A 14,561-nucleotide genomic window follows, 5' to 3' on the forward strand; every position below is an offset into this window, starting at 1 on the left:
AACTCACAACTGTGCTGCAAAAAAGCACAACTCTTTAAATATTTAACACCCAAAACTCAGTACTAGTTGGTTGGGGGTTTTCCTTTAATCTGCATATATTTTTGTGCTTCACGTGCATGGAGCTTGCATGGGCATTCCGTCTAATGCCTTGTCTTGATTAAGTACCTTCGAGGTGAATTCCTCGCAGTTCTGGGGAGTTCGCGTGCACCCACGCGCCGCTCCGATTGGCTGCCCTGAGCGCGCGCTGTAGTCTGTGCAGAGATAAAAGCGCGGAGCTGGCGCGCGGTGCGGCATTGAGTCCGTGCGACGGATTAAACGCGACGAATAAAGTCAAGCAAGACCGCGCATGGCGCAAAGGACACGCAGACACCTGTGAATTGCCATACCTGACACCAGACGCAGCAGTAGTTCGCAGTAAGTTCCCCGAAGCTGCTCAACAGGTAGGCTATTTCATAAATGCTAAGAGATGAAACATTCTGCATGCAAATGAGGCTACAGAATATACTGAGCAAAAACCACACAGATAACTTTAGAAGGAGCATCGAAGGCTGCACATGCTCGACTTTTTTAGCATATCCAAAAAAAAAAAAAGAAAAAAGAAAAAAGAAAAAAAAGGGGGGGAGGGGGGGTTCTGTCTAAATGTTTCATCCTGTCAGTTTTGACTAACAATTAAGTAGATTTAATGTTGTTCTGGTAGTCATCTGCTGTATATAAATATAAAAAGTTTCATTTGTTTAGGGTGTAAGAGAAGGAGAGCTGATCATGTGTAATAAGAGGATGCGTATGGAGGCTATGTTCAATACCTAATACTGCTGTACACCCTGATAATGAAGATTCCACTTTGGAAGGCTTGGGGATTCATAAAGAAATTTCTTATAATAAGAAATGTTCGAAAATGTTAGGGTTCAATCTTAGAGGAAGGTTTCTGGCGGCACTTTTAAGGGTTCGAATAGCAAGAAAATCAAAAGTACCTGGAACCGTTTAATTTAAGAGGTTTAAGAGGTTACTAGATGATGTCAAAATACCGCCAGAGGCACACAGAAATGAACTGCTGCATGGATATTTATTTGTCTGCCTGTTTGTTTGTTTGTTTGTTTACCAGGGGTCCATGTAGCAGTTACTTTTTTTGTATGCTTCAGATTGAATTTTAACATGATAGATAGATAGATAGATAAATTTAAAAAATGTTTTTTTTAAAAAAAGAAAGAATGAAAGAAAAATTCTCTTACAAACAAAAGGCTCTGGGTCGTCCCTTAAGGAATCGTACTGTCTAAATGAACCCGTAAACGTTCCTAGTGAAAACCTTCATTATTAGAGTGTACCGCAATATTAGGTACATATCAACGCTCCCTATTTCACTTCCCCAACCAAACACCTGCATCACCCTTTTAACATTTATATACAATAAATGACCATCTGAAATAGTGCAACAAAATGTAACCTCCTTGGCTGTTAGTCACAAGGTCCATGTAGCAGTTCATTTGTTTTCCAGTGATATCAAGTTATTAATTATTGTTTTGATTTGTAAATGTTAAAAAAAATCACAGGAAAATGTGAAAATATCTTCTGTGGACAAACACAATGAGAAAATATATTTTTGTAAATGTGGTAGCATAAAAACATGTTAGATATCTATCTCTGTAACGCTTCTGATATCGCATGAGAAGCTCAGATGCACTGCAACAAGTGGATCCCACATGTCCATTGTATCATGGAAGTTTTATCAGAATTCACAACAAAACCATTTAATTTCCACTAAGTTCCAGGCTTGAAAATAGATCGCAGGAGTGTGGGAGTACTGGAGCCAGTTTGTGCTAGTATATAGCAACATGAAATAACACTGCCAATGTAAAGTACAACAGAGTAGGTGTCAGTTGGAATTGCTGTTGCTGGACTGTGTGTTTGAAATAGATGAAGATAAAAGTATTGTGGCAGAATTATCATGAACAGATGACGTAGTCATGATCTTCAGTGAGTAAATTTTAGTGCTATTTCCCCCTGTGTGTATACGCAGGGTTTGTTGCCTCCTACCACTCTTTCTCAAGAGAGAATGTGGCTCCTGGAGAAGATCCGTGGCTCTGTGGAAGGCAACGTTCTCCGTCATCGGGACTCGGGTGACAGCCAGTCCAAAGGACCCACCCACAGCAATGTGCTCACGCCCGATAAGATCCCAGACTTCTTTATCCCACCCAAGTTGGTGTGCTGCCCCCCAGAGGCCGATACGCCAGAGATGAAGCCCAAGAACGGGCTGCACTCCTCCACATCCGAGCAGACCATCTGCAGCAAGACGCCTCAGGGTGGCTCACGCAGCCCGCGCCTCATCTGCAAGCTCACTGGGGACACCAAGAACTTGCTCAAGGCTGCTAACCGCCACATCATCCAGATTGAGAGTGCTGATGACTTAGCAGCAGGTGACGTTGGCGAGCTCACCACCAATGCTGACCCACAGTCCCAAACAGCCATGTCTTTGCCCTATGTGCCCAAAGCGCAGACCTCGTATGGCTTTACCACTTTGATGGAGAGCCCTCACACACGGCGCAAGGAGTCACTATTCCACAGTGACCCCACCAGTCCGCTGACATCCCCCAATACTCAGCGTAAGACACAAAGCAACAGCAACCAGCTCAACCCAAGTGACTGCAATACATCACACTCCAACCCATATCGCTACTTCAGTGGAGGCGAGAGCGACACATGCTCCTCAGCAGAGTCTTCACCATTCAGCTCACCTTTGCTCTCAAGGTCGGCCTCGCTTCTCAGAATGTTCACCCATGAGACCCAGGCTAAAGTTTCACGTGCCAAGCGCTCATTTGCCCGCCACAGCTCTCTCTCGACGGACGATTGTAGTTCGGTGGAGACCAGTCCCAACATCCAGCGGCGCTTCAGATGTCCACCGTCGCCTGCATTCAGAAGCCGCAAAGCAGGCGCCAATGTCGAACGCCTCACTCAGCATACCGTCAAACTGCACAAAGGGGGGACGCTGTGTCTGTGCACGGACTACGACACGGAGGCGGCACGTCTCCGGGTGCGCGTGCTTGCTGCTGAAGACCTTTATGATAAGCAGGTCGATGTGAAGAGCATCAACTGCTGTGTAGCACTCTACCTGAACCCAGGCAAGCTGCAGAAGCAGAGAAGCAACATCATCAAAAACAGCCGCAATCCCGTCTTCAACGAGGACTTCTTCTTTGACTCCTTGCCTGCTGCACAGGTCAAGAACCTGGCGATAAAGATGAAGGTGGTAAACAAAGGCACCAGCCTGAAACGGGACACGTTGCTTGGGGAGAGGGAGGTGCCTCTTAAAGATCTGCTGCCTGGCTTTTAGTGCCAACCACAACAGACTCCACCAAACAGAAAGTACACACAGCCTGGACTGAATCCAGAGCATACAAAATGTTCACTATAATGTTGTTTTTCCTTCCTTCTTCCTGCTGCAAGAGGTGACCTTTCCAGTTTGAAGACTGACAGTGTGTTATTGACAAGGGTTGTGTGTGTATGTTCAGGGCATGTCAGTATTTGAACTGTATGTAAAGCTAGCTGTTCTTTCAAGTGTGTGTGTATGTGTGTGTGTGTGTGTGTGTGTCTGGCTCACTATGGCAACCCATGTCTGTAGATGCCAGCTAACATCTGTACAGCTGATGATGCAGCTGCTCTGCACTGTGCACGTGTACAAAGAGGCTTTGAAGTGCCACAATGACAAATGCAAATGCATGCTTTATATCTGGTTTGAAATTCTAAACTTGTGAACGTGACAAAGACTTTTGTATTTGCTATCACCGTACTGCCAGACTTTCCCTGTAAGCCCTTTCTTCGACCTTATCACTGGAGCATGTGAGTGATCTTCTTGTTGGATTGTTCTTGCTTATAGTACTTTGGTTCTCTGTTATAATTCTGCTTATTTTCACTGAGGAGATTTGTGGGTCGAATTCACCCTCCAGCCTTATAAACGAGATAAGCTGCACATGTCGACTGATACATCGCGAAACGGAAACCTCATTGTACAACACTAATCAACTGTTGCTGTAAATAATAACTGCCTATCCATGTTGTACCTATGTATGACAGACATACAGTATACTTGAGTATTTGCACAATTGTCTTGGCATGTTTGTTGAAATTTATGTGTACGGCTGAGACAAACTTGCACAGATAAACGCATTAGCTTTTTCTTACCACTTGTTGAACACATCGGGAGTACCGGAACAGCTAACGGTTAACAACTGTAATGGAAAGTAGTGCCGGTATTTATTTGACTGTTTTATAGAGTCGGGATTTTTATGTTTTCAGTGTAGCCAATTTGAATTCCTTATTATAAATCATCTTAATAGTATTAGTGTAATGGGCCCAAAATGGCCCCGGGTCCTTGTAAGCCTTCTTATTTTTCATTTACGGAGCCTGGAGAGATCTGTAATCTAATTAGCATTTAGGAGTCTCTGCAGTATAGCACAAATGAAAGTCAAAGTCACTGTTGGCAGACTTCACGGTTGTTCAGTAGAGAATAGCACTTCTGGGCTGTTTTGTTTGTTTGTTTGTTTGTTTGTTTGTTTATTCTTTTTAAAATTTAATATCTAACAAATATCCTTATAAAAAAATAACCTTATGAAAAAAAATAATTTTATCATGCTATTTATTACTCCTAAGGGTGGGAACTATTACAGAGATGTATTTGGTGCTAGATGTGTTGGCTTTTAAGAGAGAGAGAGAGAGAGAGTCAGTCATCCATTGTCAGACTGTATTTTACATAAAGCTTAATAATTACACTTGATAGAATCTGCAGGGACCAGACCATTTTAAATCCATTTCCTGGGTTTTCTTACATTAACGGAACGAATCATACATTTCTAGCTCTATTTCGAGCACTCATTTGCAACAATCAAATTTCAGGTATTAGATTCCCTATTAGCTTTACTTCAATGGCAGGGACTGTGATTCTCTACACGAACATCAGAAGTACAATTACACAAGGGGGAATGAATTCGGACTGCTTGAAAACTCTCAAATTAAAATGGCTGAAAGAAGGCCCTGCAGTCTTTTGGTGGAAGTGAAAGGACTCAGCGAGGGCATTCGATTGATATTAATTTCACTATCTGCGTTTCTGTAGATCAGATTAAACTGTCTGGCGCTTGTGTTTAAAAGCGAATATAAAATATGAAGTGCCTATCCACTGAACTTGATGCCTGTCCTCCTGTCTGTCAAGACGTAGGCCTCTGTGTGCGACCTTCCTCTTCCCTTATTACTGTGTGCAGATGCGTTATCAACACTACCTTTATTAAGTCCAAATAGACGTACTGTAATATTGTACCTCCGAGTTATATAGTGTGGGTGTTTCTATATTTTCTGACGCCGAAGGTGGATATTGTTGGTTTTGAGTTGATGCGTTCGTCATTGTGGGCTTTTATTGTTTATTACACCGAGCCGAGATTCCAGCAGCGACTTGATTCTTCGCCCAGCTCTGTTTTCTGAAACTGTTTCCCTTCTATTTCTCCTTTCCAATTTTACATTGATCCTCCAGATCCAAAGTGAAACATGCTATTGACCTGTCTATTTCGGTGCCTCGTTCAATAAAAGTTGTGTAGATGGTGATTTTCCTTGCTGTCTTTTTTTCACCTACGCACCATGGAGAAAAGCATGCAACAGTCTCTGTATTCTTAGATATAGACATTTAAAACACTTAAAACAACAACAACAACAACAACAACTTTATTATTAAGAGTGAGCATACTGGAGCTTATTGCATTTTCTGTATATTCTGTAAATGAATTTTGGTTCTTAGAATTTCTTTAGTCACATGGTATAATTAAGTAAATTGAAATGCTTATTGTGTGCTTTATATGTAGAAAATTATAACCTTTAATGAATAATCATTATCTTGTGACAATTTAAGATATACAGTAGATTTATGAAACTTTTAAGTAACACTCCATTGCCTTTAAAGTAAAATTTCACCCTGAAACACATTCAATATGTTTATATTGAAATATTTGTGATGTGTTAGTGATTCTGGGGCTAATTTTCTAGCTGGTGCTGTATTTTCTGTATTGGCATGAGAGGTTTGTTGTTGTCTGCACTCTGACATCACAAGTGCAGTTACAATGGCATTTAATACGAGAATTTTTTTTTTTCAACAATCTCAAACATAATGGATAACTGTCAGTTCTCAGTGTTGGCTCCTAAAGAACAATATAAGTATGATGCACTTGCACTGAGTTACAGCAGGCGTTCAGCTAGCTAGTGATCTACAAGATGGCAGGTAAGACGGCGAGACAGATTTATAGATTAAAGGACTAGTTAAGTGCTACTGCGTCGTTATGTGCACGTAGAGATGACGCAAGGAATAAATCCCAATGTGGGTAAAGTAGGAAACCAAACTAAAATTGACCAAAAGACAGATGAAAGCAGTGCAAATTAAAAACTCAAAATTGCAAGACATGTAATGACATAATATAAGACAACAAAAGAGTGAAAGTAGCACTAGCTATAGTGGATATTAATGTAACAATTACATACTGTATATCAATGTAACTGCTCATTCTTAACGCTACTTTTAAACTGTTTTCATTGTTATCAGTAAATGTAATACAGTGCATCCGGAAAGTATTCACAGCGCTTCACTTTTCCCACATTTTGTTATGTTACAGCCTTATTCCAAAATGGATTAAATCCATTATTTCCCTCAAAATTCTACAAACAGTACCCCATAATGACAACGTGAAGTTGGTTTGAAATCTTTGCAAATTTATTAAAAATAAAAAACAAAGAAAGCACATTTACATAAGTATTCACAACCTTTGCTCAGTACTTTGTTGAAGCACCTTTGGCACTAATTACAGCCTCAAGTCTTTTTGAGTATGATCTTACAAGCTTGGCACACCTATTTTTGGGCAGTTTCTCCCATTCTTCTTTGCAGGACCTCTCAAGCTCCATCAGGTTGGACGAGGAGCGTCGGTGTACAGTCATTTTCAGATCTCTCCAGAGATGTTCTTTCGGGTTCAAGTCTGGGCTCTGGCTGGGCCACTCAAGGACATTCACAGAGTTGTCCTGTAGCCACGCCTTTGTTATCATGGCTGTGTGCTTAGGGTCGTTGTCCTGTTGGAAGATGAACCTTCGCCCCAGTCTGAGGTCCAGAGCGCTCTGGAGCAGGTTTTCATCAAGGATGTCTCTGTACATTGCTGCATTCATCTTTCCCTCGATCCTGACTAGTCTCCCAGTTCCTGCCGCTGAAAAACATCCCCACAGCATGATGCTGCCTCCACCATGCTTCACTGTAGGGATGGTATTGGCCAGGTGATGAGTGGTGCCTGGTTTCCTCCAGATATGACGCTTGCCATTCAGGCCATCAGACCAGAGAATTTTGTTTCTCATGGTCTGAGAGTCCTTCAGCTGTCTTTTGGCAAACTCCAGGCGGGCTGTCATGTGCCTTTTACTGAGGAGTGGCTACCGTCTGGCCACTCTACCATACAGGCCTGGTTGGTGGAGTTCTGCAGAGATGGTTGTTCTTCTGGAAGATTCTCCTCTCTCCACAGAGACACGCTGGAGCTCTGTCAGAGTGACCATCGGGTTTTTGGTCACCTCCTCGACTAAGGCCCTTCTCCCCCGATCGCTCAGATTGGCCGGGCGGCCAGCTCTAGGAAGAGTCCTGGTGGTTCCAGACTTCTTCCATTTACGGATGATGGAGGCCGCTGTGCTCATTGGGACCTTCAATGCTGCAGAAATGTTTCTGTACCCTTCCCCCAGATCTGTGCCTCGATACAATCCTGTCTCTGAGGTCTCCAGACAATTCCTTGGACTTCATGGCTCGGTTTGTGCTCTGACATGCATTGTTAACTGTGGGACCTTTTATATAGACAGGTGTGTGCCTTTCCAAATCATGTCCAATAAACTGAATTTACCAGAGGTGGACTCCAGTCAAGTTGTAGAAACATCTCAAGGATGATCAGTGGAAACAGGATGCACCTGAGCTCAATTTTGAGTGTCATGGCAAAGGCTGTGAAGACTTATGTACACGTGCTTTTTTTGTTGTTTTTTATTTTTAATAAATTTACAAAGATTTCAAACAAACTTCTTTTATGTCATCATTATGGGGGATTGTTTGTAGAATTTTGAGGAAAATAATGAATTTAATCCATTTTGGAATAAGGCTGCAACATAACAAAATGTGGGAAAAGTGAAGCGCTGTGAATACTTTCCGGATGCACAGTATGTTACAATGTAACATCAGTGTTGATATAGTAGCTGTTTGATTAATGACTGCTAAAGAAGGCAACTAAAACTGTCTTGCTGTTTTGCTGCACAAGTGACATAACAGTAATTTGTGTATTATAATTACATAGTATCTAAATTTAACTTTGGCTGGACTTCCTCAGCAAGCTCTTGTGACACATACTGGCTACTTGTTAACCGTAGTCATCAATCAATTAAGACAGCTCAAACGAACCACAGCACAGATGTCCCACTCCCACTCACAGACTTATCACGCTCATGTGTTTCCTTACAGACCAAATCAGCACTTGGGAAAAACACAGGAATGAAAACAACACATTTTAGCTTGTGTGTCCAGGTGCGTCTTTGACTAGCATGCTATTTTCAGATGACTAGCAAAGAACTAGCTTCACTGAAATGTCTTGGTGACTAATCAAGAATCAAGCAGGAAAATGCTTCGGTTTCAGATGTTATTCTTACTAACCAAGGGAGTCAGTATTCTCTCAAAGTTCTATTGTTTTAAGTAGTTACAACTCAAAATTTATCTCAGTACTTTTGCAAGCTAGCATGTAATAAATAATCTGGGGCCGGATTCATGGAAATCTTCTTAAGAAAGAACTTAAAGTTATGATAAGTTCGTAAGAATATTCGTAAGTGCAATTCTTGAAAAATTCTTCAGAAAAAAAAATGTTCTTAAGAAAATATTTGAGAACTTCTTAAGAATAAGATGACAGTGGTGTAATAGCTTCAACAAATTTAATACTGCCAAATTTTAAATGTATCAATTTATTATCCTTTTTTTTAAATGTAGCAATCACCTGCCATCATTTATTCGAATGTAAAGGGTGTGAGATGTGTTTCTTTAGAAAAATTAACCAACGTTAATTTAGGCTACTTGTTGGAAAGCGGAAACAGTTTAGCTAATTTGACATGGAGGAGAAGAAAATAAACATAAATTCAGTAGGAAAGAGCTAAAATATTGTAGTAATGATAAATTATTTATTATATTTAACAAGTTTTATCATTTTGTAATGTTTGAAACATCTATGAAACGTTGGTAGTTATCCTATCTTTAAGAAGTTATTTACGTTGCTTTTTAAGAGCATTCTTTTCAAGAACTCGGTTTGTTCTTAAGTTTTGTCTTAGGAACAATTTTAAGAAAAAAATTAAGAACATTCTTAAGAAGAATTTTGGGGAACAAAATATTCATAACGTTTTTTCTTAAGTTAGAAAATAAGAAGAAAATGGCAGTTAAGAAGAATTTTATTCTTAAGAATGTTTCGTGAATCTGGCCTGTAGTGCAATGGTGGGATGAAACAGAATCTAATGGTGGTATAATGTTTGATTATGTATAATTAAGTGAGCTTTTAAGTAACTACATTGAAAAGGAACTGCTGACCCAACTCAAAGGTAAGAAAAAATAAATATAAGCTCTGAAAATAAGCTTTGCTGGAATAATTATTTAGCTCCTGAAAACATTTAGAATTCCTTATCCCTATGTTAATGAGCCACAATTATTGTAATAAAATCTTAGCGCCCTATAAGATGTTGCAGTATAAGGAACATGTTAAAGATTTGGGGTTTCGTCTGGGGTTTCCATGGTAACAAAGGCTAAGATGTATAGTCCCGTTTGGTCTCCAGTTGGTAAGATACTCATTCTGCAGCCTCCTTTAAACAGTTTTTTTTTTTTTCTAATAATCTTTATAACATGTCAGGATCTAATGTCCTTGGAGACAAAGGCTGCAACAGTTCTTCTTCTCCAGCCCATGCAATATATCTTCTAAACCAGCAGTCACACAGATTCGCTAAGGGCTTGTTGGAGAATAATAACTTTCTTACTCAGTGGTTTCTACTGTATACTCAGACTCGAGAACCTCGTTCTCAGCAGATTTTTGTTTTGCACTCACAAATCTGACCTAATAGTATTCTATGTTAGTGTTAAGTAGACTTGTAACTTCCACCCCATTATAGTAAAAACAATTATAGAAATTAATGTAGCTTTTCTTATGATGCATCGCTCATCATGAAGATTTTTATCTTGATCTTGTTTAGATTTTAAATTAAAGGGTGAATAATTGAACTGGTTCACCATATTAACACTAGGGTTTCCTTCCTACTGCTGGAGGAAATCTGTTCAGGTACAACTCTATAGTTCCATGATGCCAGTAATATTATTTCCATGCATTCCATGAATATTCACTAGTTGCTAGCTGACATCCATTTTACATACCGCCTATCCTACACAGGGTCAGGAACCTGGAGCTCTACTCCTGGTAGACGCTGCATTGACTCTCGACTTGAGAAAACACTGTGGACCAACACCAGCAGATGATATGGCCCCTTAAATCATCACTGACTGTGGAAACTTCACACTGGACTTCAAGCAGCTTGGATTCTGTTCCTCTCCACTCTTCCTCCAGACACTAGGACCTTGACTTCCAAATCAAATCCAAAAGTTACTTTCATCGTAATATTGATTGTGGCTGTGTGTAAATGGCGCACTTATATAGCGCTTTTATCCAAAGCGCTTTACACTGTGTCTCATTCACCCATTCACACACACACACTCACACACCAATGGTAGCAGAGCTGTCATGCAAGGTGCTAGCTTGCCATCGGGAGCAAATCGGGGTTCAGTGTCTTGCCCAAGCACACTTCGGCATGTGGAGTCATGTGTGCCAGGAATCGGACCGCCAACCCTACGATTAGTGGACAACCCGCTCTACCACCTGAACCACAATCGCCCTGTGTACTGAATCAGACTGAGAGATTAAATGTTCATGAATCCTTTGCAGGTGTTTTGAGTTAATTAGCTGATTAGAACTCTTCTCAGGTCGACATTTCTGTATTATTAATTCTTTATTTTAATATTTTGAGATGTGGGATTTTTTTATTTCCATGAGCTGTAAGCTGTAACCATCAGGATTAAAACGAAAAATGGCTTGAAATATTTCACTTTACGTGTAATGAATCTAGAATATATGAAAGTTCCACTTTTTGAGTTAAATTATGGGAAAAAATTTACATTTTAACACTATATTCAAATTGTTTGAGACGTACCTGTACATCAACTAGATAAAACAACCGAAATTCATTAAACACCCTAGCTTGGAGGCTTACTCATCTGAATAGTCTAGTCGGATAAATTGGCGCTGCTCCTTATTTAAATTGTTACTATTTGACTTGAAAGTCAAGTCTTTTCTGTAATGAATGCTACCTCTGAAATGTTATTAAGAGACAACTATTGATCCTGGTGCCTTTGACTTTTCTAAACCAAATGGCAAATGTTGCTATAGCAACTCAGGCACCATTGTCTTTTGATGAAAAGGATAAATATGGGGTTGCACTAGTAAAGTGGGGAATATTGTTTCAGATTTGAGTCACAAACAGCTAGGGAGGAATTGACTTACAGAGCTGTCAAATTATCTGTACTGATAGTGCAAGATCCCAGAAGGTTCTCCATATGGTAGCCTTCAGGCTATGACCCCTCCACTGTGATTACTCATCTAGCATTTCTCCTCTCTGGGGGATTTCTGCTTCAAGAACATTCTGTACTATTCTCTTTGTCACGTTTAAACATAGCTTACCTAGTTGTGGCAGACTTTCAGGTAAGGGTTTAAGGCAGAAATGCTTCAAGAATTCAAAAGATAGCAGCTCAATTCCACATTCACCCTTTCTTTGCTTTAAATTGGAATATGTCTGACCAAAGATGCTTGATATGCTTAATATGAATATGATTAATATATTTATTTTCATTATTTGCTAGCAATGTCACTGATTGGTATGTCAATCAACAAACACAATCTCACACAAAATCATTGGTATTCCGACTCTAATTCTAAGGTGTGTGATTTTTCATTGATTTTATACAAATGAAGTTATGATTGTTAATCCTGCCCCTTACCCTAACCATAAGTCAGCACACATAAATAATAGTGAGATTGTTTTGAATCAACATATTTAATAAATCACTAAATATTGTCAAATCTAAACAAATTTGGCTTCTTAAGAAATGTCATCACAAGCTAATTCATTAATCACAGCTAGCAGAAAACAAATAGTTTGTGTTTAGGATTAATATTAACTACTACCATCAAACAACATTTCACAGGTTAAATTTAACATCTAACTTTGATATTCGGTAGTGAAGGCCAGTTGCGTTAAATATATCTAAGTAAGTGCTGCTACAGCCTATAGGTGACGTGTTTGGATTCTTTGTAAAGGTACATACACACATACCGTGATTTTATCGCTGCAAGTCACCAGTTGCTGTACTATTAAGTTGCCAGTAGGAACAGCTCCGATGACTGGTTGCCATAGTAACCTTTATCAGTAGGTGGTGCGACTAGCATTTCACTATTGACAACAAATCAAGTTTTCTTGCTGCTAAAATTAAGCATTCTGGAGAGAGAGAGAGAGAGAGAGAGAGAGAGAGAGAGAGAGAGAGCGAGAGTGTTTGTATATCAAATTCACCAGTATATATATATATATATATATATATATATATATATATATATATATATATATATATATATATGTATCATATCCTACAAGATGAAGGAGAAGCAGTGTGTGCTCTTTGCCATTGCAGCCATCTATCTGACTGTTTAGGACCACGAAACAACTCAGACTCGCAGGCAAATTGGCAAATCATGGAACATGTGCGCTCTACTGTCTTCACTCCCATTGGTAGTCGCTGCACCAAGTCGCTCCAAATTTGCATAAAGTTAAACTTTTTTCAACTTTGTCGCGCCGCTGAACACGCCCACATTTGGTCACCAATGGTTGCTGTTCATCTTGCTGGAAGTCGCGAGCTCTAATTGAAAATGAATGGTCTCCAGTCACTTTGTTGCTGCGAGTCGATGTGTGAACTTACCTTAAGGGGGAATCTTTGCTAGATAGCTTGATGCATGCATGAATTAATATGAGCTAACTGGCTAGCTTGCTTGTTAGTAATGATAACTCTTGATAATGGAGGGGATGTTCACTTCAGCATAGCTCATTAGGTTAGTTAGCCTAATTGTTCAGAAATGCGTTCCTCAGAAATTGGACAATTCTGATTAGTTGGATCAAGTGTAGACATGTGAAACGTAATTTGTAAAGTAACTTATTTACTCCTATTTGAGTCATTTTCTTTATCACTGCTTTTACTTTTACCAATGAATTTTATTCAATTCAGTATGTTCTGTACACTTTCCACCACTTGCTCTGTTTCTATAGCTTGTAAAACATCTAACATGACAAATAGTAACATAAGACTGAACACCGATGTTATACAGTATGATTAATGTAAATGCTTCACAGCTTGTATGCCCTATGAAGAGATCTGCCATATGATGGATGACATATAACAAACACTGTGCAAAATATTACAGCCAAATAATCTGCTTTGATGTGGAACAGGAAAGGAACTGTATTAAAAATGAAAAGCAGACAGGGTAATCATTTGTCCCTCTATTCAGCATGGAGTGGCGAGCTGTGCAGCTTTGGAAGTCTGGTTTGATTGGTGTGTCCCCGCTACTGAGAAGCCTTTGAGAATGTAGATGAAAGACATTACTTTGTTGACTGAGAGTACAGTTCAGTGAATTTCGAATTTCAAAATGCTTGTTTAAAATACAGGTTTATGAACACAATAAAAGCAATTAGATCCAGGGTTTCTGTAACTTTCCCACTTTGTTTATAGTCTGCTCACTTTCTCTTTTAGCCAAGCAGAGCAGAGTGTAGCATGATTTGCTAATTTTCCTCTGGAGAGTAGGCTCAAATCCTTCTCTACATAAAGCAGAACGGAATCAGCTGCTCCGAAATGCCTTCAAATGCTCTTTATGATGGAGTTATTTGCTAATTTATCAGCTAATTATTTAGTTAGTATATAGAGTTTATATCATATTCAGTATCTACAATATTATGTAATGTACATTGTTTCTATTATGTATTGTGCTCTATGGCTGTGTGTGCATACTGTATGAAAATAATCATACCGAGGACATAATAAGGGTACAAATGTCGTGTTTATTTATTTATTTATTTACTTATTTATTTATTCGTTCTGATAGCCCAGTCAGTAAGCAATCTCTAAACATGCTTTTGCTTTTGTGTTGCTGCCATAGCAACATGCAAAACTAGTTGTGAGTGTTTTATTTCCAATTTGGGCTCGCCAAACTCTTTAAATTGGCACCTTAGGAAAGCATTGCAGCACAGCAACAAGATCTTGTCTTGGCAAAATTAAGAGATAGGGAGGGAGACCTTTTATTTCTCAGAAGTATCCACTGAAAAGACAACGGTGGAATTTTATGGAAGCATTGCCAGCCTTCGAAAACAATCATGAATATTTCAATGTAACAGTACCCTAATTCCCTAGAAACACT

The 14,561-nt window shown here is 39.5% G+C and overlaps 1 protein-coding gene across 1 annotated transcript; it reads left to right on the plus strand.

Annotated features, from left to right (window-relative positions):
- The first annotated feature begins 10 nt into the window (after window positions 1–10).
- LOC128624525 (C2 calcium-dependent domain-containing protein 4C) lies at window positions 11–5,580 on the plus strand. The gene is made up of 2 exons (XM_053652241.1): window positions 11–440; window positions 2,015–5,580. The coding sequence occupies exon 2, from the start codon at window positions 2,051–2,053 to the stop codon at window positions 3,320–3,322; it is 1,272 nt and encodes a 423-aa protein (XP_053508216.1). The 5' UTR covers window positions 11–440; window positions 2,015–2,050; the 3' UTR covers window positions 3,323–5,580.
- Window positions 5,581–14,561: the final 8,981 nt, after the last annotated feature.

The sequence above is a fragment of the Ictalurus furcatus genome, chromosome 20, assembly GCF_023375685.1.
Source record: "Ictalurus furcatus strain D&B chromosome 20, Billie_1.0, whole genome shotgun sequence".
In the NCBI taxonomy this organism is placed as follows: domain Eukaryota; kingdom Metazoa; phylum Chordata; class Actinopteri; order Siluriformes; family Ictaluridae; genus Ictalurus; species Ictalurus furcatus.

Bases quoted from the DNA above. Each gene is read 5' to 3' on its own strand.
- LOC128624525 (XM_053652241.1), top strand. From the start codon at position 2,051: ATGTGGCTCCTGGAGAAGATCCGTGGCTCTGTGGAAGGCAACGTTCTC.